The sequence below is a fragment of the Ailuropoda melanoleuca genome, chromosome 13 (genome assembly GCF_002007445.2).
Source record: "Ailuropoda melanoleuca isolate Jingjing chromosome 13, ASM200744v2, whole genome shotgun sequence".
Taxonomy (NCBI): domain Eukaryota; kingdom Metazoa; phylum Chordata; class Mammalia; order Carnivora; family Ursidae; genus Ailuropoda; species Ailuropoda melanoleuca.
Window position 1 is genome coordinate 32,394,060 of NC_048230.1, and position 26,311 is coordinate 32,420,370.

The window sequence follows — 26,311 nt, forward strand, 5'->3', positions numbered from 1 at the left end:
AAAGTAGCCTCTGAAACATGACCCCCTTCTCCTCCCCACACACACTGTTTTCTTTCTTGGATGTCGTCCTTTTAGCCTCAAGTTGGAATATTGTCCCCAAAAAATGGGATGCTGGCCTTCTAGGCACATGTTACACAGTTCTGTGGATTGACTCTAAAATATAGAGAATCCGTTTAGAAGTAACTGGTACAAATCTGGGCACGGACAATCTGTTGTAGACTGAAAGTTAATGTGGCCCCTTGCTTTGTGGCTCTCCTGAAAAAGAAATGTACCATCACTGTGAGCATTTTTTTTTTCATACTCAGTAGTAATACAAGACATGAATGGACACGGAAGTAAATTAGTGATTGAAAGTTAAAAATTTGAAATTTATCATCAGTTTTTTTCCCCAACCTGCGCAGAATTCTATCCTTTTTTTTTTTTTTTTTAATATTTATTTATTAGAGAGACAGCGAGAGAGGGAACATAAGCAGGGGGAGTGGGAGAGGAAGAAGCAGGCTCCCAGCAGAGTAGGGAGCCCGATACGGGGCTCAATCCCAGGACCCTGGGATCACACCCCGAGTCAAAGGCAGACGCTTAACGACTGAGCCACCCAGGCACCCCAGAATTCTGTCTTCTTCTAACTACAAATGTTTATGAGTGTACAGTCCTTATTCTAAACTTGTTTTTATGGCCATTGTCATTGTGAATGCAATGAAGTGTTTCCTAATCCCTCTGAACAAGGCCCACCATGATGGTGACTTTTTATAACGACCATTTATCAAAGCTATGTAGAGACAAGGACAGTTTTTAATGCCAAGGGAAAAGTAAGAAATCAGGTACTTGGGCATATTTAGTGTCTTCAACTCAGCATCTATTGAGTGCTAATGCTCACTGTTTTTTGAAGATTTTATTTATTTATTTGAAAGAGAGAGAGAGCCCATACGTGCAAGCAGTTGAAGAAGGAGAGGGAGAGGGACAAGCAGACTCCTCGCTGAGTGCGAAGTCTGATGTGGGGCTCGATCTCTCGACCCTGAGATCCCGAGCCAAAACCAAGGGTCGGATGCCCAACCAAATGAGCCACCTAGGCGCCCCTTAATGCTCACTTTTGAGATGAATTAATGTTAGTTCTAATGAAGTGTTCTGATTTTGTCTGTAAAAATGAAGAATGTAGTTGACTAAAGCTCTCCTTGATGTGACGGAGCTTTTCTTTTGTTTTCTTTTCCTCATATTTCATCGTCTTTATGTAGGTTTCAAGACTTAATCAGAGAACTATCTAATCGTGATCAAAGTGAAACACGGGAACTAGCTGAAATGCCACCACCTCAATCAAGACTTTTGCAATATAGACAAATTCAGACTAGGAGCCCACCAGCAGTCCCATCTCCCCCATCCAGCACAGACCACAGTAGCCACTTTTCTAACTTTAATGACAACAGCAGAGACATTGAAGTAGCCAACAACCCAGCATTTCCACAGCGCCTACCGCCCCAGATATTCAGCTCGCCTTTCTCGTTGCCATCTGAACACCTTGCCCCTCCTCCCTTGAAATACCTGGCACCTGATGGAGCATGGACTTTTGCTAACTTACAACAGAATCACCTAATGGGGCCGGGTTTTCCTTATGGCCTACCTCCATTGCCTCACAGGCCACCGCAAAACCCTTTTGTACAAATACAGAATCATCAACATGCTATTGGTCAAGAGCCATTTCACCCATTGTCATCTCGAACAGTATCTTCTTCTTCGCTCCCTAGCTTAGAAGAGGTAAATGTCTTTCTTTTCCTTGTTTCCTTTTGGGATTAAATTTTTGTGAAAAATACTAGTATTTATTAATTTGATGAGAACAGTGGACAGATCTTACTGAATTTAATAGTCTTATGAAAATAATCTTTTCTTGGAATTTATTTTAATTTCCCCTCTTATTGTGGTATTTTAGGCTTTGTAGAATGGTCATTATTGTTGAAACATGCCCCTTAGAGTCTTTTATTGCTGTTTTAGAACATATAACATCTGACTGACCTGAGGAGGCTCTTCCTTCAAGCAGCTTTTTGTTCTTTCTAATCCGGGCAAATGGTTTCTAGTGATTTGTCTTTTTACTTAAGTTACATTTGTCAGTTATAAATGTGTTAATGAAGTTTTCCGTAGATGTTGGCTTTCTCAGCCAGTGGTGAATCCCTAGTGCTGTGCTTTTCCCTGGCACTCGCGCTGGTGCTTTCTTAGCCTGGGTCAGTCGGTACGCAGCAATACTGACTACCGAGCGTCAGAATGGGCAGTGTATTTAACATGGAATTGACTCTGCTCAACTAGACATTTAAAGGTAAACTGGATTTTTATCTAATTTCTAAAGAGCATCTCTGTGGACCTTCACTAATATGAAAATCTTAGTAATTCCAGGTTATCAGACTTCCAAAATGGTACCGTTGGCGTCGACTACAAACATGTTGTCTAGCTGGTCCCCTTAAGCTTGCGGTGATTAAAGATGAGAATGTGGAAAGCTGGTTGTGGTCATTATCAATCGCAGATGTCTTCTTACTAAAATAGGATAAACATTTAAAATTTTGATACGTGAAAGATGTCTTTTTGACATTAGCTTCATTTTGGCAGTTCCTCGTTGATTTCTAAAGGCTTTAAAAATAATTCACACGGTTGCAAATTTTCTGCTGTACATGCTGATTAAAAAGTCAGGTTTTATAGGTTCTGTATCTTATTTGTAGAGTTTTAGAGGTAATTTGTTCAAGTTGTTCCAGTAGACGTTGTTTGGCTCATCTCGTATAATAACCGTCATGAAAACAACTTAATTGCCATCTTAGGCTCCTAATATAAATTATAAGCATAAGATGAATTGGTATCTGTATATATGTATCATGGGGATCTAGAAATTTGGGACCATACTTTTAAAGGTTTGACACATATCTGACATTATTTCAAGTTATAGTGGAAGGGCCTAACAGCTAAATGTAATTTTCAGTTAAGTGATGTTTTCTGTATTTACCTATGTATATATTTCTGATAAAATTCATATAACAAAAACTTCACCACTTCGACCATTTTAAAGTACTATTTAGTGGATTTTAACATACGCATATATATATATATCGTGTAGCGCCGCTAATTCCAGAGCATTGTTGTCACCTGAAAGAAACCATAACCGTTAAGTAGTTGCTCCCTAATCCTCCCTGCCTCCAGTCCCTAGCAACTAATAATCTACTTTCGGTCTCTGTGGAGACATTTCATATAACTGGAGTCATACAAATTGTGGCCTTTTAAGTCTGGCTTCTTTTCTTTAGCATGTTGTTGAAGCTCCTGCAGTTTGTAGCATGTGTCAGTATTTCTTTCCTTTTTATAGCTGAGTAAATATTCCACCGTATGGCGATACCACAGTGTGTTTCTCTCTTCATCCATTGATGGATATTTGGGTTGTTTCCATTATTTTGCTATTACGATTAATGCTGCTGAACAGGTTTTTATGTGAAAGCATATTTTCTGTGCTCTTGTTTAATTATGTACCTGGAATTTCTGGGTCACCTGGTAACTCTATGTTTGACTTTTTGAGGAGCTGCCAAGCTGTTTTCCACAGTGCTTTCCACAGTTGTACCATTTTACCTTTCCCATAGTGATGTATGAGAGTTCCAGTATCTCCTTTTTTTAAAAAAAAATTATAGTGGGTGTATAGTGGTATCTCTTTGTGGTTTTGATATGCATTTCTCTAATGACTAATGATGTTGTGCATCACTTCATGTGGTTATTGGCCATTTGTGTATCTTCTGAAATGTCCATTCAGATCCTTTGCCCATTTAAAAAAATGGTTGGTTGCCTTTTTGTTGTGGAGCAGTAAGAGATTTTAAATATATTCCGGGTACTAGATTCTTACCACATGTAAGATTTGCTGTATTTTCTCCTTCAGTGGGTTGTCTTTTCATCTTCTTAATAGTATCCTTTGATGCACAAAAGTTTTTAACTTGGAAAAGGTCCAATTTATCTGTTCCTTGTCATTGTTGCTATTCTTGTTACTATGCTTTTGATGTCACACCTGAGAAACTGTTGCCTAATCCAAGGTCATGGAGAAGCATGTCTGCCTTCCTCAGTTTTATAGTTTTTGTTTTTACATTGAGTTCTTTGATCCATTTTGAGTCAATTTTTGTGTATTATATGAGATGGTGTCAAATTCATTATTTTGCATGTTGGTTATCCAGTTTTCTCAGCACCAGTTGAAAAGACTTCTTTAAAGGTCCATTGAATGGTCTGGGCAACCTTGTCAAAAATCAGTTGACCATAGATGCATGGAATTACTTGTAGGCTTTCAATTCTATTCATTATTGTCTATGTCCTTCTGCTCTTCCACACTGTCTTGGATACTATATCTTTGTACTGAGTTTTGTATTTGTAAGTATGAGTTTTGTACTTGTTCTTTTTCAAGATTGTTTTGACTATTCTGGATCTCTTGAATTTCCACATGAAATTTAGGATCAGTTTGTCAATTTCTGCAAAAAACAAACAAAAAACCAGCTGGGATTTTAAGAGATTGCTTTAAATCTGTAGATTAAGTTGAGGACTATTGTCATCTTAACAATATTAAGCCTTCTGGTACCTGAACATGGATATCCTTACATTTATTTAGCTCCTTTGAAATTTTTCTTTAACAGAATTTTGTAATTTGCTAAGTGTAAAGTCTCACACTTTTGTTAAATTTATCCTGAAGTATTTTATTCTTTTTCCTACTGTTGTAAACAGAATTGTTTTCTTAATTTCATTTTTGGATTGTTCATTACTAGTGTGTAGAAATGCAAGTAATTATATATTTATTTATTATGTATCTGCAAATTTGCTGAACTGTTAATTAGCTCTAAGAGATTTTTTGTGGATACCTTGGGATTTTTGTTTTATATAGAAGAAAATGTTGTCTGCAAATATATTTTTGTTCTTCCTTTCTTATCTTGCTGCATCTTATTTCTTTTTCTTGCCTAATTTCCCTGGCCAGAACCTGTAGTATAATGTTTAAGGCACATATTTGGTAAATTAGAGAAAAGCAAGTGTATCCAGGGTGAGTTTTTTCAAATTTCCTTGTGTTTTTGATTTCTGATTTCATTCCATTGTGGTTAGAGAATATACTTTGTATAAAATTTATTGTGACCTGTTTTGTGGCCCAACATACGGTCTTTCCTGGAGAATGTTTCAGGTACACTGGGAAGAATGAGTATTTTGTTCTTGTTGGCTGGAGTGTTCTGTACTTACGTTAGGCCTATTTGGTTTATATTGTTCAAATTTTCTGTTTCTTTTGGCTCTCTGTCTGGGTTTTATATACTATTACTGAAGGTTTTATATCTATTACTGAATACTGAAGGTATTGAAATCTCTCAGCCTTTAATGTTGAATCTTCTGTTTCTCCCTTTCAGTTCTGTCAGTTTATGCTTCATGTATATTGGGGCTCTGTGGTTAGGTTTATAGATATTTATAATTGTTACATCTTCTTGATAGATTGACATTTTTATCATTATATGTTGTCCTTTCTCTCTTAAAATAATTTTGTCTTGAGTATGTTTTTTCTGACGTTTGTGTAGCCACCACAGCTCTCTTTTTGTTTCGGTTTGCATGGAATCTCTTTTCTCTTTCTTTTGCGTTGTGGTTTTATCATCATTTGTTTAGTGACTTTTCTGATCTAATTAAAAATAATTTTAAGTTAATTAAAAATTGTGAACTAATTTTTAAAATTCTGTGGTTGTCATGTGTCATCTCTGAAGTCTTTATGCTGTTAGCTTAATGGTCAACTAATCATTGCACAGAGATTTCCTTAAATGCCCAGAACTGAGAACATAGCCCAGTTTTTGCAGAGGCATCCAAATGTGCCTTTGGGCTCACCTTCCACACTCAGCCAGGCAGTTTACGTCTCTGCCTTAGCCCTAACTTCCTGCTTCTGTAGGGCCTCCAGATCAGCCAGAGGTAGGAACTTTTCAGGTCTTTTCTGAGCACGTGCCCAGCATGTGTGTGCGGTCTTTTAGATTCCCAAGAAATGTGTCAGAACTCTTCAAAGCCCTTATTCCCTAAAGCATCTCATTCCTCAGCCTTTCCTCGAAGCTTTTGGTTAGTCTGCTCTTTGGTCCAATTGTTATCCATTGCCTCAGGAGCAGTGACTAAAACGTCTGCCTATAAATGTTTTTGATACGGCCCTAGTAGCACTGGTTGAGTTCTCAGTTAGGCAAGATAGGGCAAGTTTTTGTTTGTTTTTGAGCCAGTCTTCCAGGGATGACCAGACAGGTGTCACAACAAATAATTACAGGTCTTTGAGAATGAGGCCTGTTGTGCTCGCTCCAGTCCTGGTGCTGGAAATGCAAGGTCTTGCTTATATTCAAGGCCATCACTGAGCTGGAGAGCAGGGGATGGGACTAGAGTAAGTTAAAATGCTCACTATTCTTACTGAATTTTCCCAGTTTTTCTTGATGAAATGCTCCCTTGGTTGCTGCAAGCTTTAATTTATCAAATTTCAAGAAGGTAGATGGTGACAATTTTGCCAGTTTTTTCATTGCTTTTATGGAGCGATGGACTTTAGTTACTTACCTCCACCGTTTGTACTGATATCTCTTGTGATTTTTTAAAAAAGATTTTTATTTATTTATGAGAGAGAGAGAGCACACACACAAGCAGCGGGGAGGGGCCGAGGGAGAGGGAGAAGCAGACCCCCTTGCCCCCCCCGCTGAGCGGGGACTCCCGACGGACAGACACAGGGCTCCATCCCAGGACTCTGGGATCATGATCTAAGCCAAAGGCAGACACTTAACCTACTGAGCCACCAGGCGCCCCTCTTGTGATGTTTTTTATTTGACCTGCCAAATGAGTTCATAATATGTGGAGGAAACAATGTGCCAAAGGCTTTATAGGGTCCTATAAAGATTTGTACTTCACTAAATAATATTCAGTACTGAATAATGTACTTTAATCTTTGATGTATTTAAATATTTCTTAATTTTGGAATTTAAGTTCTATGTACCTTCTTCAATTGCCACTGGGTCCTTAGAGTGAAATTACTTTTGCGGAAATACTCGGTCACCTTTATTTTGATGCACAAGATTCTCTAATGATGACTAACTTGGAACACTGAAAATGTACCTTGACAAGGAAAAGATTATTTCTGCCACATTGCGGTTTTTGACGTTTTCAAGTGCATTGGGATAACTTTTGTGTGTTGTGTGGTACAGAATGATTTTGCATGAATCATCTCACAGAATGAATAGCTTATGTGTTTGGTGTTTATTTCTAGCCTTTTAAAATAATTTCTCTAACTAACAGTGTAGAAAAATGTCTCATTTCCCTCTGTACTGTGAATTCTTTTATTGCTAGAAGCCTTAGTAGATTAATCTTAATGGGATGAAAACACCTAGATGTTAGCTTAACAGTTAACTTGAACGGAGGTGCTTTTTCATATTCTGTTTCATTAGTATTTTCTTTTTTATAATTTCAGTTTTATTTTGACAAATGAAGTACATGGTCAGCATGGAAAATGTAGCAGCTTGAGATATTACTTCGAATTTCACTATACAAAGATAGCTACTGTAATATTTGGCTTTTCATAGCATTCATAGAGATGAACATGTGATTTCATAGCATTCATATATGTGAACATTTGGTTTTGATTACTTGCTGTTGGGAAGACTTGAAGAAACATTTTTTCTCCTTAATTTCTGTGCTCAGTTTTATCAACCCATCCAAGCCTTTCTTTCTACCAGGTTGAGGCACCTAAATGGGATCCTGATCTTATTCTGTAACATTTTTTGCTATTTAAAATTTTTAGAGTATTCTCATTTAGATGTTTAAGACCAGTCCGTGGGTTTTCTTACCTAGCTTAAATGTGGCCAAAGCCCTGGCCCTTGGCTGCTGGGATGAGGCCGGGACACTGTGGTCTGGCATTGGTGCCAACACCCTCTCCTGCTTCTAGTTCTTTCCGATGATGGGATAAGGAGGGGAACAGAGGGCAAAGGTGCCACCCATACCCTGGGCCGGGTTATAGACCATAACTGATTAGAAATAGAGTGATCAGTTGCTCCAGTTTGATTTCAAATGTCAGTGTAAGCTTGGGATTATGATTTAATATTTCTCTATTTAACCAGTTGTCTTCATACTTGTTAAATTATTGCATTCTCACTATATAGAATAGTAGCTTTCTTATCAAATGCTAATTCTTTTATAATAGCACTGTATCATACTTGCATTTCAGGTAACCATTGTGGGGGTGGGGAGAGAAGAAATGTAAAGAGAAACAATAGAAGTTAATTTTTGGCTTCGGAGCTTCCAAGGGTTCAGTTTCTAGTAATTTGGGCATGATTCACAATTTTTCAAGGGTAATTTTTTCTGTATGAGATTTTCCACTTTGTATGACAACTTTATAATTTAACTTCTGAGTAAGATGCTGTTCTTCAGTATACACTCAGATCTGTTTCCAGACTTAAGATTTTTTTCTCATCTAGCTATATTTATGTTTCTGTACCAGAATTGCACTGTTTTAATTTTTGAGGCTTTGTAGTATTCTAATATGATAGTGTAAAGTCTCTCACTGTTTTTTTCCTCCCAAGGGTGTGCAGAATAGCAGAGTTATTTGTTGGTTTTTCTACCATAAGTATAGAATACCTTTGTGAACTCTTCCTCCTCCCATAGAGCCCCCCACACCCAAAGAAAAACCTTTCTTGGGTTGTTTTTAGTTTTTTGTTTTAATTACATCAAATGTGTAGCTTAAATTAGGGGAAATTTTGTCTTTCCAAATTTCTTAAGCCTCTCATTTAGGAATTGGTATAATCTTCAGTATTGTAATTCCCCCCCCACACACCACCTCTTTCCCTCCCTTCCTTTTTTATTTTCTGAATGTTCCTCTGTAAAATTCTGAAGCAGCTTCATTACTGGTTAAATTCATGTTGATTGTTCCTTGTTCTTTATTATGAATGGAGCCTTTTTTTCCCCCATTATACTCTCCAGTTACTTTATCTTGAGGGACAAATCCTCATTCTTCCTAAGCGGGCATAGTTTTACCACATTAAAAACTTTCATTTATCATGGAACCGGCAAATGTTGCCAGGTAGGATGTGCTTCACCATGAAATAGTTTGATTAAAAGTGCTTGTGAGTAATGTGTGGCAAATTCTTTTTTAAAAGCTTCACTGGAAGAGTCTCAGCATTTGAAACTGCACACTTTTTGTGTTGCAGCGGTGGTATTGTGATGGCCTTCCGATGAGAACGGATGCTTATAGGTCACTCATCTTGACGAGCTTTCAGTCGATCACAATCACCGATGCCATCTTAGAGGTGACGTGTATGCCTCTGGGATGAATCTCCTTTGAAATCTCTCATCTTATGTGTTGGTTTTTGAACAAAGACACTTTGACTCATCTATTAGTTTTCGTTTTTTCCTTCAAAGAACTCTGGTTTTGAAGTTAGTTGGTAGTTTCGATTTGTTGTCTGATTGCCCCACATCCCCCGCATTCCCTTCTGTGGCACAAAGCCTTGTACAAATGTGGCTTGAAGATTATATTCTTGGCTGATTGACATATCCTGCTTGTTCTGACTTTAGAAGTGGCGAGGATAGCTTGTGACTTACGTTGTGTAACCAGGTTGTAATAATGCAGTCTTCTCAGAGGGATCATTAATGTGTGGTATCTAATAAACCATCTGATGCACATAACAGAGACAGGGATCAACAGATTAATAAATTAGACCTCTATTCATGCTTAAATTATCAAAGCTAATCATTTAAATGAGATGTTCTATTTTAATGAACGTTTCTGGCACCATAGTTAATGATACTTGGAATTTTCACTAGAGCATTTAGCTCTTCCTTAGTGATTAGCTTTGATAGTGTAATTATAAATAGAGCCCTAATTAACTTAGTTGTGACCTTTCCCCCAGTTATTTATTTATATGCATACTTTTGAGATTTTAGCATTATATTTTGATATTTAGAAAGATATCTATTAGCACTAGCCTTATTAGAAAATGAGGATCACATATATGTTTAGCAACATAACAGTTTCACAGCTTAGCATAAAGAATATTTATAAACACAAACGTGCATGGGGTTGGTACTGAACCTAGAAGGAAGGATCTCTGACGGAGTAAAAGGAGCCTTTAGGCAATAAATAATGAAATTATTTTAGACCCTAGGACTCTAAAATGAAACTGGAGTGTTGGACATTGATTGGGCTGCTGTCTCAAAGTAAAGGAACAGTGTGATTGGCAGGAGATAGATGTAGAAAGAAGAGTCTCTTCATGAAAGAAACTGAGAACTGTGCAGAACAACAGGAAACAAAACATGGTCAAAAATAGGAAGGGAAGAAAAGCGTGGTTTATATTTTTAATTAGCCCACGGGGCTGAAGTATAGGTGGAAATACAAAAGGCATTCTCTGTTGGAAATTTTTTTTTTTTTTAAGACAAGGGAGCTTTCTCTGAAATTTATAGCTGTGGGCCCTTGTCTTTCAATGTAAATTTCCTAGAAATTTCCCTTTGTGGGGAAAAAATTGAAATTTTAAACTCATTGCCCAGAATGCAATTTATTGTAGTCAATTAGCATGCTTATAGTTTTTGAATTTAAATAACTTAAATAGGCTTGTTATGTGGTATTACATTTGAATTATTTTAGCAGGTAGAGCAAATTTTTGATGATTGTTAAAGTTGTTAATGGATTATCTTTGGACATTTTAATAAAAAAGAGTTAAGGGGTGACTCAGTTGGGTGTCCAACTCTTATTCTCAGGGTTGGGAGTTCAAGCCCCACATTGGGCTTCATGCTGGGTGTGGAGCCTACTTAAAAAAAATTTAAAATATATTTTCATTGAGAAAGACTCTGATTTATCAAAGACTCTTTTAAAAAACAGAACTTGGCAAGTAGTTGAGGCCTCGAAGATCATTTATTCTCACTCCTCCTTTTTAAAGGAGCCTGAGGCACCAAGGTGTTCAGGGACTTGCAGCTTAAGCAGTTTTACTAATTAAAGCGGATCTGAGACTCTGGACTCCCCGTCCTACTCTGTTTCACACTGTTCTTCAGCTTTTTTGCCATGAGTAAGGTTTCTTCCTGGAAAACAAGAAGTGACTACAATTACATGAAGTAGATATGGGGGCAGGGGTGGGGGATACCAAATTATGTTCCTGGGACCAAAGAACATTAAATCTTCAGATGTGTAAAGTTTTCCTTTTTGGTTGGGAGGGTGGGAGGAGGGATGGTTCATTTTAGAATTCTTGATTTTTTTTCTTTTAAAGAATTCTTGATTCTTAAAAGCTGTCTGGTTCCAGCTGCTAAATGTTTGACTGTTCAAATGATTAATTCAGAAATCTCAAATACCAGAAAATTAACTATAAGGAATGTACTTCACTTCTCAGTGTTCTTTTTTTTTTTTTTTTTTTAAAGACCGGGAGAGGTGGTGAGGGGAGGGGCAAAGAGAGAGAGTGAGAATTTTTAGACTTTATTTATTTGAGAGAGAGAGCGAGCCGCGGGAGGAGGGAGAGGGACAAGCGGACTCTGCACTGAGTGCAGAGCCTGACATGGGGCTTGATCCCATGACCCTGAGATCACGACCTGAGCTGAAATCCAGAGTTGAATGCTTAACTGACTGAGCCACCCATGTGTCCCCATTTCTCAATGTTCTTTAAATATAAAACAAAAATTCTCTGGCATTGCCTTGTTTTTTAAAGCTGGGAAATTTATTTAATTATGATAATTATGATTCTTCAGAGAAAATGCAAATAGTTACGAGTTGAAGGCAAACTTCTGGGTAATACTTATTTCCTACCCTAACTGACATTTTCTCATGGTAAGAGGCGTTGTCGTCTATAATGGATAACTTGACTGTTTCATATTCAAGAAGAGTAAACAAGAGCCAGATAGATTCAAGGTAGCTCAAAATGTCACAACAGCGAATCTGACATTTCTCTCTCAGATGTAATATTGCATTCATTCTAATATCTCCTCCATTGCCTTGTGTTTGGATGTAGGAAAACAGTATTGCTCGGTGGGAAGATACTATTTACAAATTGTAAGCACCCTTGCCTGTGAGCTGCTTCAGATGGTATTTTTCTTTATTTAGGACTAAATTGATTTTAATGCACTTTGCTACTAAGTCACATTCATTTCAGTATACCTTTCTTTTAAGAAAAACAGTAACAAAACCCAGAGATAAATGTACCACAGTTTTAGAAATTAAGATAAATTTTGCTTCTGTTGTTATGATTGAATCTTATGAACCTAACGTTGACATTCAAGTTGTTTTTAAAGTTCTGCTAAGATAATGCATTTTATTTTTAAAATAATTCCTTTAAAATGGTATAAAAAATAGTGGAGAGTGTCATAGTTTTCTGGACAAGAGAACAATGGTGGCTTGGACTATGATGTAGCAGTGGAAATGGTGAGACGTAAATAAAGTCAAGATCTATTTGTAGTTAAAACCTACAGGAGTTCCTGATGGGTTAGATATTATTTAAGATGAAATGAAATAAAATAATCCGTTTCTTATTTCCACTAGCCACATTTCAATTGTTCAGTAGCCACATGTGGCTAGGGGTCACCTCATTGAACAGCGAAGCTACAGAACTTATCCATCACAGAAAGTTCTTTCAGACAGCATTGCTCTAGAGAAAGATTCATCCCCTTCAGCTCTTTGAAACTGTCTTACATTATTTTTTTGATAATGTTCTACCATCTCTTTTCTCTGTTTCTCTCTCTTTCTAAAGCTTTTGTTAGACCTCCTGGATTCTCCATATCTTTTTTTGGTCCTGTCATTTTGATATCTTTGTATTTTTTGCTACTTTCTGAAAGGTTTTTTAAAAATTTTATCTGCAAACACTTCTATTGCATTTTATATTCGAGCCCACAGATGTTTTAATTTCCAGGAGTTCTTTATTCTCAATTTTTTCCTTTTTCATAACATCTTACTTTTGTTTTGTAAATGTAATGCCTTTTTCGAGGAAACCAGTTGAGCGTTTGTTGTTGTCTTGTTTTAGAATTTTAGTAAGAACTAAAATAATATTTAAAAAACATTTTTAAAACATTGTCACTTTTTTTTCCTGGGCCTCCCTTTTCTTCTGTTTGTTTATCTTTGACCATCTTTTATGCTGGAAACTCCCCTTAAATGTCTAGTAACCTTCAATTGTTTATGTCACTAAAGAGCAAGTTGGGAGTTTCGTATATGTCTCAGGACTTATGCCTAGGAGGCTTTTTCCCTGGGGATCTTTTAATGATTGAATTCCTCTGGTTGTTGGGGAGAATGCAGAGTGAGACCAACTGTTCCCTGCAGAGACTTTCATTTAACCCCCCAGTTTTATCCCCTCACTTGTCATGGTAGATGGTGTTTCTGAGGCTTGAGCCTCTTGGAATTCTGCAGGGTGGATTGGTTCCCATCTTAGTTTGTGGCCCTAATGTCATCCTTCTTTCACAGGCACTATTCCTCCATTGAGTCTCCGTATATTCCAGAAACGTGGTCATAGGTTTTGATTGTTGTGGATCTTTTATGTTTATTTATTATTATTTTAGTGGAGTTCTTGGGCCAGTCTTCACCACTAATTGGGAATTATGCTTTTTTAAAAAAATACTGTTTTATAATTTATCAAGTACTTTTCAGTAGATTATATCACATGAACCCATAGACATTATTGTTGCAAACTGTAGTTTATCCATCACATTTGCCTAGCTTGCTAATATTGATTGTTTTTAATGTAACAGGGATACTCCTCTCTTCCCTCCTTTCTAGTTTCTTTCTCTCTCAGTTACTCTGTATCTCTCTACGAAATTACAGCACATTGCTTTAAACATAATACGATAACCTTATGAGCAGCTAAATTGAAATAAGTTAGTAGAGTCCAAGAATGCTTTATAGTCACAAATTTCTTTGTCAGATCTTGAGAAAATTAAATAGAAAATATTGTATCCAACCTTCAACATTTTAATTCTTTTGTTAAATATTCATTGACTGTCAAAGAAACTGAGTTTGTAGTTTAAAAACCTTCCCAAGAAGAAATCTTCAGGCCCGAGTAGTTCGCTACTGAATTCCTCCAAACATGTTAAAAAAGAAATACCACCAATTTACACAATCTCTTCCAGAAAATGGAAGAGAGGGGAACACTTTTCAGCTTATTGTATATGGCCAGCATTACTTTGATACCAAAACTAGACAAAGACAGTACAAAAAGGGGAAAACTGTAGGCTGATATTTATGACCATTAATGTAAATATCCTCAACAGAACTTTAGCAAATTGAATTCAGCAATATATAAAAAAGAATGATACACTATGACTACGTCAGGTCTTATTCCAGCTCTGGGCCAGTTGGCATGTGGCACCTACTGAACAGGCACACCAGTTGCCAGTGAGGGAGTGTGGAGGCCACAGAATGCAAAGCTGGTTTGGTATTTGAAAATAAAACACTGTAATCTACCATACTGTCTAAAGAGAAAAATCACAAGATTGTATCAAGAGATATACCCCCCAAAAAAACCCCACAAAGCCGCATACATCTGATATAATACAATATGTGTGACGTATAAAAGCTCCTAGCAAGCTAGAAATAAAAAGGAAATTCCTCAGCCTGTTAAAGAGCACCTATAAAAATCCCATAGCTACCATCATATTTAATGGCAGAGACTGAATGCTTTCTTTCTAAGACTAGGAACAAGGTAAAATATCCACTCTCAACACTCCTTTTCAACATTGTACTGGCAATCTTAGCCAAAGCAGTATGAAAAGAAAAAGAAATTGAAGGCGTAGGGATTGGAAAGGAAGACATAAAACTCTCCCTAATCGAAGATGACATGATTATCAATGTAGGAAAGCCCAAAGAATCTATCCAGAAAACAAACCAACAAAAACCCTATGACTAATAAGAATATAGCAAGGTTTCAGGATATAAGGTCAACACCTACAAATCAATCTCATTTCTTTTTTTTTTTTTTTAAGATTTTATTTATTTATTCGACAGAGATAGAGACAGCCAGAGAGAGGGAACACAAGCAGGGGGAGTGGGAGAGGAAGAAGCAGGCTCATAGCGGAAGAGCCTGATGTGGGGCTCGATCCCACCATGCTGGGACCACGCCCTGAGCTGAAGGCAGACGCCTAACTGCTGTGCCACCCAGGCGCCCCCCTCAATCTCATTTCTATATACCAGCAATGTATTATTGGAAACCAAAATGTACAAGTCAATACCATTTCCAATAGCTCGAAGAAAAATGAAATAGAGGTATAAATCGAGCAAAAACTGTACAGATCTGTATGCCGAAATAGAATTGCTATAGAATTGCTAATACTATAGAATTGCTAAAATGTACTTTGTTTGGTATATAAACCATTTTTTTCAGCTGTCATTAAGATTTCTCTGCCTTTACTTAAATTCCTTTGAGGACAGATTCCAAAGTAGCAAATCATACTTTCATGGATTACCTTCATCTATGTTGTATGAAATAGATTTACCAGTAGACTTTTTAAAAACAATTTCAAGTTTTGGTTCCTTTTCTGACATAAAGGATCAATCATATTTATGATGTGGTTTGAAATTGAATTTCATATTTCATCTGCACATTCATGTTTGTCAATAGCTGCTTAGGAACTATTGTAATAAATATGTTACACAGTACTTCCACAGTTCCTGCTATGCATGTCAACTGTGTGATTTTTTTGGATTTCAGATGAATGATGAAAATGATATTCATTTTCTAAAAAGCTTAATTGAATCTCGTGTCCTTTCATATCAGCTTTCCGTCACTTTCCGATTTTTAGTTTCCCTCATTTAAACTTTGTGGTTTAGATATCTCTTCATTGTAAAAAGGTATTTGTTTATACTACCAGCATACGTATGCTTAGTATTTAATGAAAAAAGGCTTACAAAGCTAACGCCTGAAATTTATGTGAGTATATATAGTGTTCTGTATCACCAGGGGATTTGCTTATCATAACCGTTCTTTCTGAAGCCTTAACAGATGTTAGTTTTGTATTTTCATATTCACATGTAAAGACTTTAGAATGTGATTCCCTCACAGATTGTGGCTGGGCTTATTACTAAATACTCAGGCATGATAATAAAAAGAAACACTTCATTTTGATTCTGGGAGCTGATGATCTTCATAACAAACCTTGATAAAAAAAGACACACTGCACAAGCTATGGTCATCAGTCATTCAGGGGTTGCCTAGCCCTAGAGAACATGAAGCAGTTTAGGAGGGGTGGTTATTCTACTGAACACCATAATTCAATGACCTTGACAAAGAATTTTCAAATGTGCTGATTAAATTCACAGTTGACAGTTATATTCTAGAAAACCAGAATCAAATTCAGAATGATTTTGATCATTGAAAACATTCTTTTAAAGCAGAGCAAAATTAAAGGTGAATTTCGATATTATACTTAGAGACAGAAGAGCAATAAAAATATATGACAAAAAGAACTAGCCTGATGGAAGCATTATCTCTTGCCTTCTTCATCCAGTAACTAAAGTTTGGAAATGAAGAAATGACTGGGACACTCATTATTTAATAGAAAATTGCTTGCCTCCTGTCCTTTCCTGCCTTTCTGAGCAAGGGCATGCAGTCCAGACCCATTCCCTCCCCTGCTTTACATCCTAGTGGTTCATCTGGGATGACTTTATCCTCACAGTGCTTATATCCACAGTTTCTTCTGTTCAGTTGGCCTGAGAATATCGGTTTGTGCTGTTTTATATTCCCAGCCAACATCCTGCTATTACTGTGCTAATTCATCTCTCTCTCTTCTTTGTAATCTGATCTCCAGTTCTTGATTTCCAATTATTGCTAACAGCGATGGTAAAAGAAAGCTTCCTCAGAATCCTAATGATCACAAACTGAAGAGTCAACGTATTACTATTGGGGAGGAGGGGAGGGGTGCCATAAAAAGTCCATCTCATTCCATCGTTCAAGATCTACATGGAATCTTATCTTTGTATTTTGTATTAAAACACTTGTATGACAACAAACCCTTCCTCTGTGCCAGGAAGAGTTCTGAAGGTTGTACATGCTGAACTCATTTAATTCTTGCCACAGTCCTAAGAGGCAGGTCCTGTGGGTGATGAAGCTGCATTTAGAGATGAAGCTTCCAGGAGGTTATTAGGTCAGTTGCCCAGGTGACACTGCTGGCTGGTAAAGACAGCCTGAAGTTTAACCCGGATAGTCTGGCTCTAGACTGAGGCTGCATACCCAACTGCTATGCGTACTGCGTTGCCACCAAAAGGGAGACTGAGTATTGGTCACAGCGGTCAGGCAGGAAGAAATGGAGAGTATGTGGGGAACAGTAGAAAATCTTGAAATAGCTGGTTGATGGCCCTTGTTGTGAGGGTTAAAGGGATCTGGGGTGTGTAGTTTAGGGAGGAGAAAATACAAGGAGTAAATTAGTTGGGTTTCAAATGTATAAAGGATGGTTTTTTTTGAGAGAGAGACAGAGAGAGCATAAGAGCACAAGTGGGGGACGAGAGAAAGAGATTCTCTCCCCCAGTGCGGGGCTCAATCTCACAGCCCTGAGATTATGACCTGAGCCGAAACCAAGAGTCAGATGTTTAATTGACTGAGCCACCCAGGCACCCTAAAGGATTTGTTTTTAAAGATTATATTTATTCATTTGAGAGAGAGAGAGAACACACATGAGCAGAGGAGAGGGGCAGAGGGAGAGGGAGAAGCAGACTCCCCACTGAGCAAGTCATGTCTTGCCATCAAGTCTAAGGAATAATAAATAAGGAGGCTGTGAAGATTCGGCACAAGAGAGAAGTCTAGAATGGGTTACTGTTCAAGGCGGCTGTGGTTCAATTGGCTGTGACTGTAATTTCCTCCATTTAATTTTGAGTGGATACGTTTCTTCATTCTTAATCTAATATTACCTAAGATGGCAATAGAGTGTTAGAACCAAAGACAGGTAGTTCAGCTCCATATCTTACAGACAAGAAAACAGAATCAGAAATTAGATGTGTGTTGTCATAGGACTGCCTGCTAAGGGCCAGAACTGAGTTTTGAACCCAGCTCTGCTGAACACTGTGTCCAGAGCTCAGGCTGCTTTTTGGGGCCAGGTGGTGGGGAGGGGTCATGGTTACAGAGGAGAGTATTTTGAGAATTGCTGTTTAATACAGTGAGATTGCTCTGTACCAAAGGGTGGGGGAGGGGATGTAAGTTTCATTGATTGATGAAATGTCCTTTTTCTTTGTGTAGTATGAACCCAGAGGACCTGGTCGGCCCTTGTACCAAAGAAGAATCTCATCTAGCTCAGTCCAGCCTTGTTCTGAAGAAGTAAGCACTCCTCAAGACAGTCTTGCTCAGTGTAAAGAGCTTCAGGACCATAATAACCAATCTTCTTTCAACTTTTCATCCCCGGAGTCCTGGGTAAACACCACCTCATCTACCCCTTATCAGAACATTCCGTGTAATGGATCCAGCAGGACAGCTCAGCCCAGAGAGTTGATAGGTAAGACAGAGTTGGTGGGTTGTTAAAATTGCAATTTTAACGACTCAGCTCCTGGATATTAAAGTTTTTCTTCTACTCCCCTGGCCCCCGTTTACATTATTGTCTTGGAATAATATTTAATGCTCATAGCTCGTAGGTGTGTCTCAGGCATACAGTGTTAATTTAGGACTATATTGAGTCCATATTTATGGTCTGGAAGGGAAGTAGATATGTCTGTCTCTGGGAGCTCATCAATTTGATCATTTTGACCTGTGAATGAATGAGAGAAGTAGGGGAATTTGAAGTGTATTTCTAATTAGAATCGCCTTTGCTTGGGAAAAGTGTTTTCTGGCTTTTGATTCCCCCCACCCCCCAGGATTAGGGGTGGGAGGACTTGGTTGGGTCAGCATCAGTTTTCAAGGATTTATTGTCAATAAAGTCGTTGACAGTTGGCTACACAATAGAGTTTGGCCGGGAGAGAAACTAATAATAAAGTCCAACATTTTGAGATTTAAAAATCCTGTATTTATTCCTTATATTCTAATGAACTCAGAAATCTAAGGCTAAAGAGGAAAAAAAAAAAAGGCACAGGAAGGCATTAGAATGGACAAGGCCCTATACTGTATTGTTAAAGGAAGTCTAAAATCTTTAGCATTCAACGCAAATAAATGCACCTTTATCTTGCCTCTGTTCCCTCTTTTTATATATATATATATATTAAATGTAAGGAAACAAATGATACTATTTGAGTTCTCCAACCTGTAGCTTTTTCTTTGTAGGCTGTAGACTTTGATCTTTGTCAACAAGCCTGTGATCTTTGTTGGATGAATTTCTGCCCTAGTGACATCAACCTTTGTATTTGGATTTAATTTTGTTCATCTTTAGAATGTGAATCTATTGTTTCTATAACTGGCCCATTTTTGAATATGTGCCAGGTAAGCGTATTTTTAGAACAATAGAGGTAGTAGGACAAAAGCATTAAAAATATTTTGCTTTTATTTCCTGGCAAGAGACATTGTCATTTTAATTTTTAAACATCCTTAATATCTACGGTGTGTAAGCTGCTGCATTTTTCCTGGGGTTGCTTTGTCATTTTAAAGGTCTGACATACATACACTTATATCGTCTTACCTGAATTTCTTGAGAAACATCTCAATTACAAATCAGTGATAAGGATTTGTTAATTTTTGGTTGTTTTGTTTATTATAATTTTATTTTTAATTACAATTCATCTTTTATTTTTTAATTTATTTTTATTTAAAAAATTTTAAATTTAAATTCAATTTAGTTAACATCTACTGTATTATTAGTTTCAGGGATAGAATTCAGTGATTCATCAGTGGCATAGAACACCCAGTGCTCATTACATCACATGCCCTCCCTAATGCCCATCACCCAGTTACCCCATCCTCCCCCCCAGCAACCCTCAGTTTGTTTCCTAGAGGTAAGAGTCTCTTATGGTTTACCTCCCTCTCTGTTTTTCTCTTATTTTATTTTTCCTTCCCTTCCCCTATGATCATCTGTTTTGTTTCTTAAATTCCATATATGAGTGAAATCATATGGTATTTGTCTTTCTCTGACTGACTTATTTCGCTTACCATAATACCCTCTAGTTCTATCCATGTCGTTGTAAATGGCAAGAATTCAATCTTTTTGATGGCTGAGTAATTATTATAATTTATTTTAAAGACAACATCCTTTCTCTCTTTTTTTTTCCCACCTTAAATTTTAGGATAACTTTTGGCCCAAATCAGTAAAAACCTGACTTGAGCTGATAAGGCAGAAAGTTTCTAAATAACTGTCCAAAGCACATGTCATTTTATGGTATCTTTTCCACAAATACACAGTTATTATTTTGTCATTACTAGCAGACAAATTGTAGTATTCTTTAGTTGAAAGTAACAGTTAAGTGTTAAAAAAATGAACTCAAGACCACGAGTATCCTGAAGCACAACTTCCTGTCCATTAGTATGTATGTATGTATGTATGTATGTAGTCAGTTATAGAGGAGTGCAGCCATTGCCAGTGGGAATCAGAAGGAAAATAGTCACCACATGGGAAACTTCTTTCTGAAGTTTGAGGCTTCTTGAGTTGAAGAAAACTGTTTGTATCATACTGGTTTGGAATTTAAAAGTGGTCATTGTGTCTGATGTGGTCCTATTTTCTCTACAATTGAAAGCCTGAGAGCAGAGAATTGTGTCTTTTTGAACTTTGAATTTCCTGTTTTGTCACTGATCACACTTTAAGCTCTTGGGGAATGACTGCTGAGTAAGAAGATAATGCAGATAGGTCCCGTGTGCTTGAGGGGGCGGGTGGGCAGTCCGGTCACACTGCTCAGCCTGGTGATGACCACTGGTGACGACATGTACTTTATCAGACATTCTCCTGTAAGGTACGGATGAAAATTTAAGATTAGATAGAGATACACACTTTGAAAAAGATCACTGGGTGTCAAATTAGTAATAGTTTTAAAGGATAGTTTCTCTTATCTGGAGAGTATGTGGTAAGTTACATTAATAGAGATTTCGAATTTGTGGTTCAGTAAGAATGTAGGCATTAGGTTAAACTGCCTCTGGAGTTGTTTGTAGTATTGATTGTTTAGTTGAAAATATTTTAAACTCTGATTATATTGTCATGAAAATGAAAGCATGGTTAAATAATAAATCTTAGTAAAGTAAATAAAAGCAGTAAGTTTTTGAACAACCAATAAAATGTTTATGTCTTATATTGGGTAGTACAGGCCACTGTAACATATTGAAATGTTTGGGGTTTTTTTTTTTTATATTTCAGGTTTTTATTTAAATTCATTAGTTAACATACAGTGTAATACTCGTTTCAGGAGTAGAATTTAGTGATTCGTCACGAAATGTTTGTTAAACTAATGCTCTTAAAAGTAATTGTTTTGCAAAATCAGTGACATCTAGATGGACAGTGAGAAATGTTCTAAAAATATGTTAGGTGGTTTATACTAATTTTTTAAAAGATGTTATTTATTTATTTGGTGGGGAGAGGGCGAGAGAAAGCATGAGCGGTGGAAGGAGAGGGAGAAGCCGATTTCCCTGCTGAGCAGGGAGCCTTATGTGGGGCTCAGTCCCAGGACCCTGAGATCATGACCTGGGCCGAAGGCAGACGCTTAACTGACTGAGCCACCCAGGTGCCACTAAACTAATTTTGAACAATTTAATGAATTTTTTATAAAAGCTTTTATTTATTTTTAAAGAGAGAGAGAGAGCAAGCAAGCTTGTGAGCAGGGGAGGGGCAGAGGGAAAGGGAGAGAGAGAATCTCAAGCAGACTCGAACTGAGCACAGAGCCCAATGTGGGGCTCGATCCCACGACTCTGAGATCATGACCTGAGCTGAAATCAAGAGTCAGATGCTTAACCAGTTGAGCCACCCAGGCACACCTGAACAATTTTATGAATTGTTAAGGTTTTAAAATAGTATTATGAAGTTAGCATATTGAATCAATGAAATGCAAAGACTAAAAAACGAAATATTTGCATTTTAACATCCCAATGCACAAATAGATAATAAACATGGGAAAAAAGTCCATAAACACCAGTAATCAAAGACATGCAAATTGGAGCTACAGGATATTTGTTTATAAAGTAGGCTAAGGCTGGGGAAAAAAAAAAAAACCAGTGTTGTGATTGGGTAGGGAAATGGGCAAGCGTTTTGGCAGAGTGTATGTAGGTAGTATCTGTCCGCAGGGAAGTTTGGCTGTAGTTATGGAAAGCTTTAATTGTGTATCTGCCTTAGGACTCAGGCATTATACTTCTAGGCGTTTATTGTAAGGAAATAGTCGTGCATATTTAAACATATTTGTCTATAATAACATTTATCATAGTATTTAAAGGTGAAAAATTGATTATAATCCAAATTTCAAAAAATGAGAGGTTACTTAAATAACTTACGAAGTATCCGTGTTATATAATTTCTTTAGGAAGAAGCACACCAACAAGTTAATGTTGATCTCTGGTATATGAGAATGTGAATGACTTATTTTCCTCTTGGACCTTTTCTGTAATTTCCAAATTATTCTCAATGAATATATATTATGATTATATTCCAATAGAATGTTGGTGAAGGGGAGCAGAATTTGCCACCCTCAAATAGGCTTTTTTGCATAAAGATTATTTTAGGCTGATTATTTTTAAGAAGCTATAGACACAGAAGCTCTGAAAACTGGGTGAAAGTTACCCTTTTGTAAGAGAGATTTACATTTACAAGGGAAATCTCTGTAAGAGTATCTCCCTCTCTGTACCAGCAAGAGAAGGATGATTCCAAATTTCTGGAAACCATCCATGGAGAAGACAACAATTTGTCCTTAAGTTAACGTAACCCTGCATGACAACCTTACTCTTGTTCACTGTGCTTTTCCTGGTAACCTTGCATAACTGCCCTCACCCCCAACATCTTCTTTTGCCTTTAGCTGGAGATGTTATTTTAGTTGCTGGCTTGGGCCATTTCGGGGAGTTATCCAGGTTTCCTGGATCTCCCTCATGTATACAGAAGGTATACATGTTTGTTAAACTTTTGTTTGTTTTTCTCCTGTTAATTTGTCTTACTATAGGGAGTGTCTCAGCCAAGAACCTACAAGAGGAGAAGGAGAATTATTTTTCCTCCCCCCACTTTAGTTAAACATTTAAAAGGTTGGAAAACAGTGTTTGAAAACAAGTCATGGTTTAGTGGACAATAAAATTAGGAAGAGTGGAGTCGAATCTTAAAGGATCTTAAGAATCAGGCAAATTACATATAGGAAATGTGAAGCAAAATTTACAGCCGTTTTTCCTCCATCATATTCTGTGTTTACTTATATGTTACAAGAAAGGGGAGCATTTTTAAGAAGGAATCCAATGTTACTATTACTTAGGTTAATCAAAAGAGCTGTCTGATCAGAAGTTCGCATATAAAGCTCCTTTCTATTTAAGAGAGGACATGTAGGTTCCCATTTTCAAAGTTGAGCAGTTAATATAATAAATACCACAGTGTATACATGTAAAATTAGCTTTTTGAAGCAAACCTTAGGCTTTGACCTCTAGTTTTTCTATGTTAGCTGTTCCAGATTACATAGTTAATTCTTTTGCAAGTGTTATTAATGAGATTGAGATGTTTGATTAGATGTGTTGTGATTTCAACATTCTGTGGCAGAAGTGGTCCGTCCTCATGGCTATCCTGTCCCTGAGATCCTGGAGATGAGAACCAGTTGTGACACCGTGAGCTGATGAGATGCATGGATATTGCTGGGTGTGCCCTTAAATCTGTATTACTGTTCTCTGCTTTTTAGTTCCACCCAAGACCGTCAAACCCCCTGAGGATCAACTGAAGTCTGAGAACCTCGAGGTGTCCAGTTCCTTCAACTATAATGTGCTGCAGCATCTCGGCCAGTTCCCCCCTCTCATGCCCAACAAGCAGATCGTGGAGTCGGCCAACAGCAGTAGCCAGCAGAGCTCTGGGGGCAGTAAGCCCGCCATGTCCTATGCCAGCGCTTTGCGGGCCCCTCCCAAGCCCAGGCCCCAGCCTGAGCAGGCCAAGAAGAGTAGCGACCCTTTGTCTCTGTTCCAGGAACTGAGCCTGGGGAGCTCATCAGGCAGCAATGGCTTTTACTCCTATTTTAAATAATCACTTTTTTTTCCCCCTCAAGGGAGAATGTTTTAATTTCTGTTTGTATCAGTAGAATTAAGATAGTCGGACTTCATCTATAGATGCACAGTTCCCTTTGTTTTAATATTAAATATGTTCTCACTTAATTGCTTTGCTGCTAGACTTGCAACTAATTTTTTAAAAGTATATTCCATTATTTTGCATTTTTGACGTGAGTCTTTTGACAGCTTTTATGTAGAATAAAAAATATTTTTAAATTTGTGTATTGTTACATATGTTTGCATCAAGCTAGCAGCTAAGAGGTTAATTGTGCAACTATAAAAAAAAGAGAAAAAAACTTTGTCTAAAATGTATTTAAAAAGAAAAAAATTGTAAGTAGCATTTACATTTATTCAATAATATTACCATATGCTGGGTTTCTGTACCAGAAATGGCCAGTTGATGTACAAATGTATGTTATTTTTGCTTAAATTCATTTAAAATTTTTTAAAATAAAGGGGCAGCATCTTCTAAATACTTTAAGTTTTATCAGCTTTTTTTTTTTTTTGTGACAAGATGCTGCATTCTAAAACTTTTATAGTTTTAGACCATGTAAGATGTGCTGTTGTAATCTCCATCCACTGTAGGATAGAGTTAAAGGCATTCTTTGCAGGTGTATTTTGTATGCCACTGTTTTTTGTAACATGAAAAAACATTGGCATATTTAGTTATTTTTTGGACAAGCTATACTTCAAGCTTGTTTTTAACGTTAATTTGATAGTGTGTGTGTGTTTTTTTTTAAACAAATCATGAAGCTGAAAAATTTTTAGGATTGTTGGTGCTTAGTAGACTTGATAACTATTTTAAAAATGCGTGAATTTAGTAAAATCCTTTTTTTCTCACTATGCATGTGTAAATGTTTGTAATCTGGCTTCCCCCCCCTCCAGTGGTATAAAGAATTGTGCCGCTTTAAGGTTTGTTTTTTTCCCCCCTCCAGTAAAAATTTTGGTACCTTATTTGATGTTTACATTAAAATGTGACATTATATATGGCAATTCAAATATTTTGCTAACTGTTTTGTTTGAGGAACATCATTAAAAATGTTTGTCCAAGATATATCAAAATTCATCAAAACCTGGGGCAAAAAACTACCCTTGTTTTTCATGTCTTTTGATTCTTACAAAATAACCCCACTGAACTTGTATAAAAATATAAAATTTAAATAGCTATCTTAAAATATTCTACAGTCTAAAAATTGTTTTGAATGAACTTTGGTAAAATCCAAAGGAAAACATTTACCCTCTTAAAACTTGTGGTCTTGTAACACATTTGAAACAATGCATGTCCTTCTTGTTTTCCTGATTTGGTAGTACTACTTTTATGCTTCAGAGATACCTTGAAGCTACAATATAACTTTTTTTTTTTTTTTTAATAAGATAAGGTTGGAAAACATGGCTGATGAAACAGTGGATCCTGATGATCCATTCAAAAATAGTTTTTCGGAGGACTGCTTTTGAATAGGCCATTGTGTACTCACAGTACGTTTTTACAGTGGGGTTGAAAAGTAGCAGGGCTAAAGAAAGCTCCTTACAGCTCTTCTGTGACCCGAGTTTAGTTGCTGTTGGCCAGCTACGACCCCCACCACCCCCCCCATCATCCTCAGACAACTTAGAAGAGAATGCCTTTAGTTCAAGGTTAGCGAGCCTGCAGGACAAAGAAAGAGCACCTCTATTCTTCCATTCTGTCCTGCTCAGAATGGGTGCCTGTTGTTTGCCTGTGGCTTTCCGTTAGGGGCCGCGTGTCTGCATGTGAGGCCGCAGATGGAGACCTGTCGACTGCAGACACGCTAATGGTTAGTATAAATCACAGGTGGAAAACAGAGCCAGCAAGTTCCAGCACCACGTTTTCTCTGTATGATGTCAACCGCCACATTTAACTAGGTCAGATTTTGCTCAGCATAACTTTAGTCACAAGAAAAGAAGAAAATTTTTTGCTACATAGCTATGTATTTCCGACTCTGTGACGAAACTCAAGACAGAGCCCAAATGCAAGTTAGAGCTCCCTGATGTGAGGGTGTCTGTGAAAAATAGTTCCCCACAACACAAATGTTCAAGAGCATTTGAGAACAGGAAGGCAGACCTGGCCTGTCAGGGCTTTCAGTTAATCCCTTGTCGTGGAGTGATTGCCTAATTTTCTGTTTTCCGCACTTGAACCTTTAAAAAAATAGCAGTTTGAAATTATTTGTATTTATATTTAAAGAGGTCAAGTGCGCACCCCACCACTTTTTATATGAATATAACCAATGCTGGAAGCTTTGGATAAGGAAGCTGCTAAGTTGTTGTGACAGCCGTGTTCT

General features: G+C 37.2%; 1 protein-coding gene across 9 annotated transcripts in view; it reads left to right on the top strand.

Moving 5' to 3' along the window:
- HELZ (helicase with zinc finger) overlaps positions 1–25,069 on the top strand; it is a 155,961-nt gene extending 130,892 nt beyond the window's left edge. For all 9 annotated transcript variants that reach the window (XM_034641000.1, XM_034640999.1, XM_034640997.1 and 6 more), the window contains 3 exons: positions 1,230–1,746; positions 18,141–18,393; positions 23,660–25,069. In XM_034641000.1, the coding sequence (XP_034496891.1) occupies positions 1,230–1,746; positions 18,141–18,393; positions 23,660–23,994 (1,105 nt within the window). In that variant the 3' untranslated portion in view covers positions 23,995–25,069. The remainder of the gene's footprint in view (positions 1–1,229; positions 1,747–18,140; positions 18,394–23,659) is intronic.
- The last annotated feature ends 1,242 nt before the right edge of the window (positions 25,070–26,311 follow it).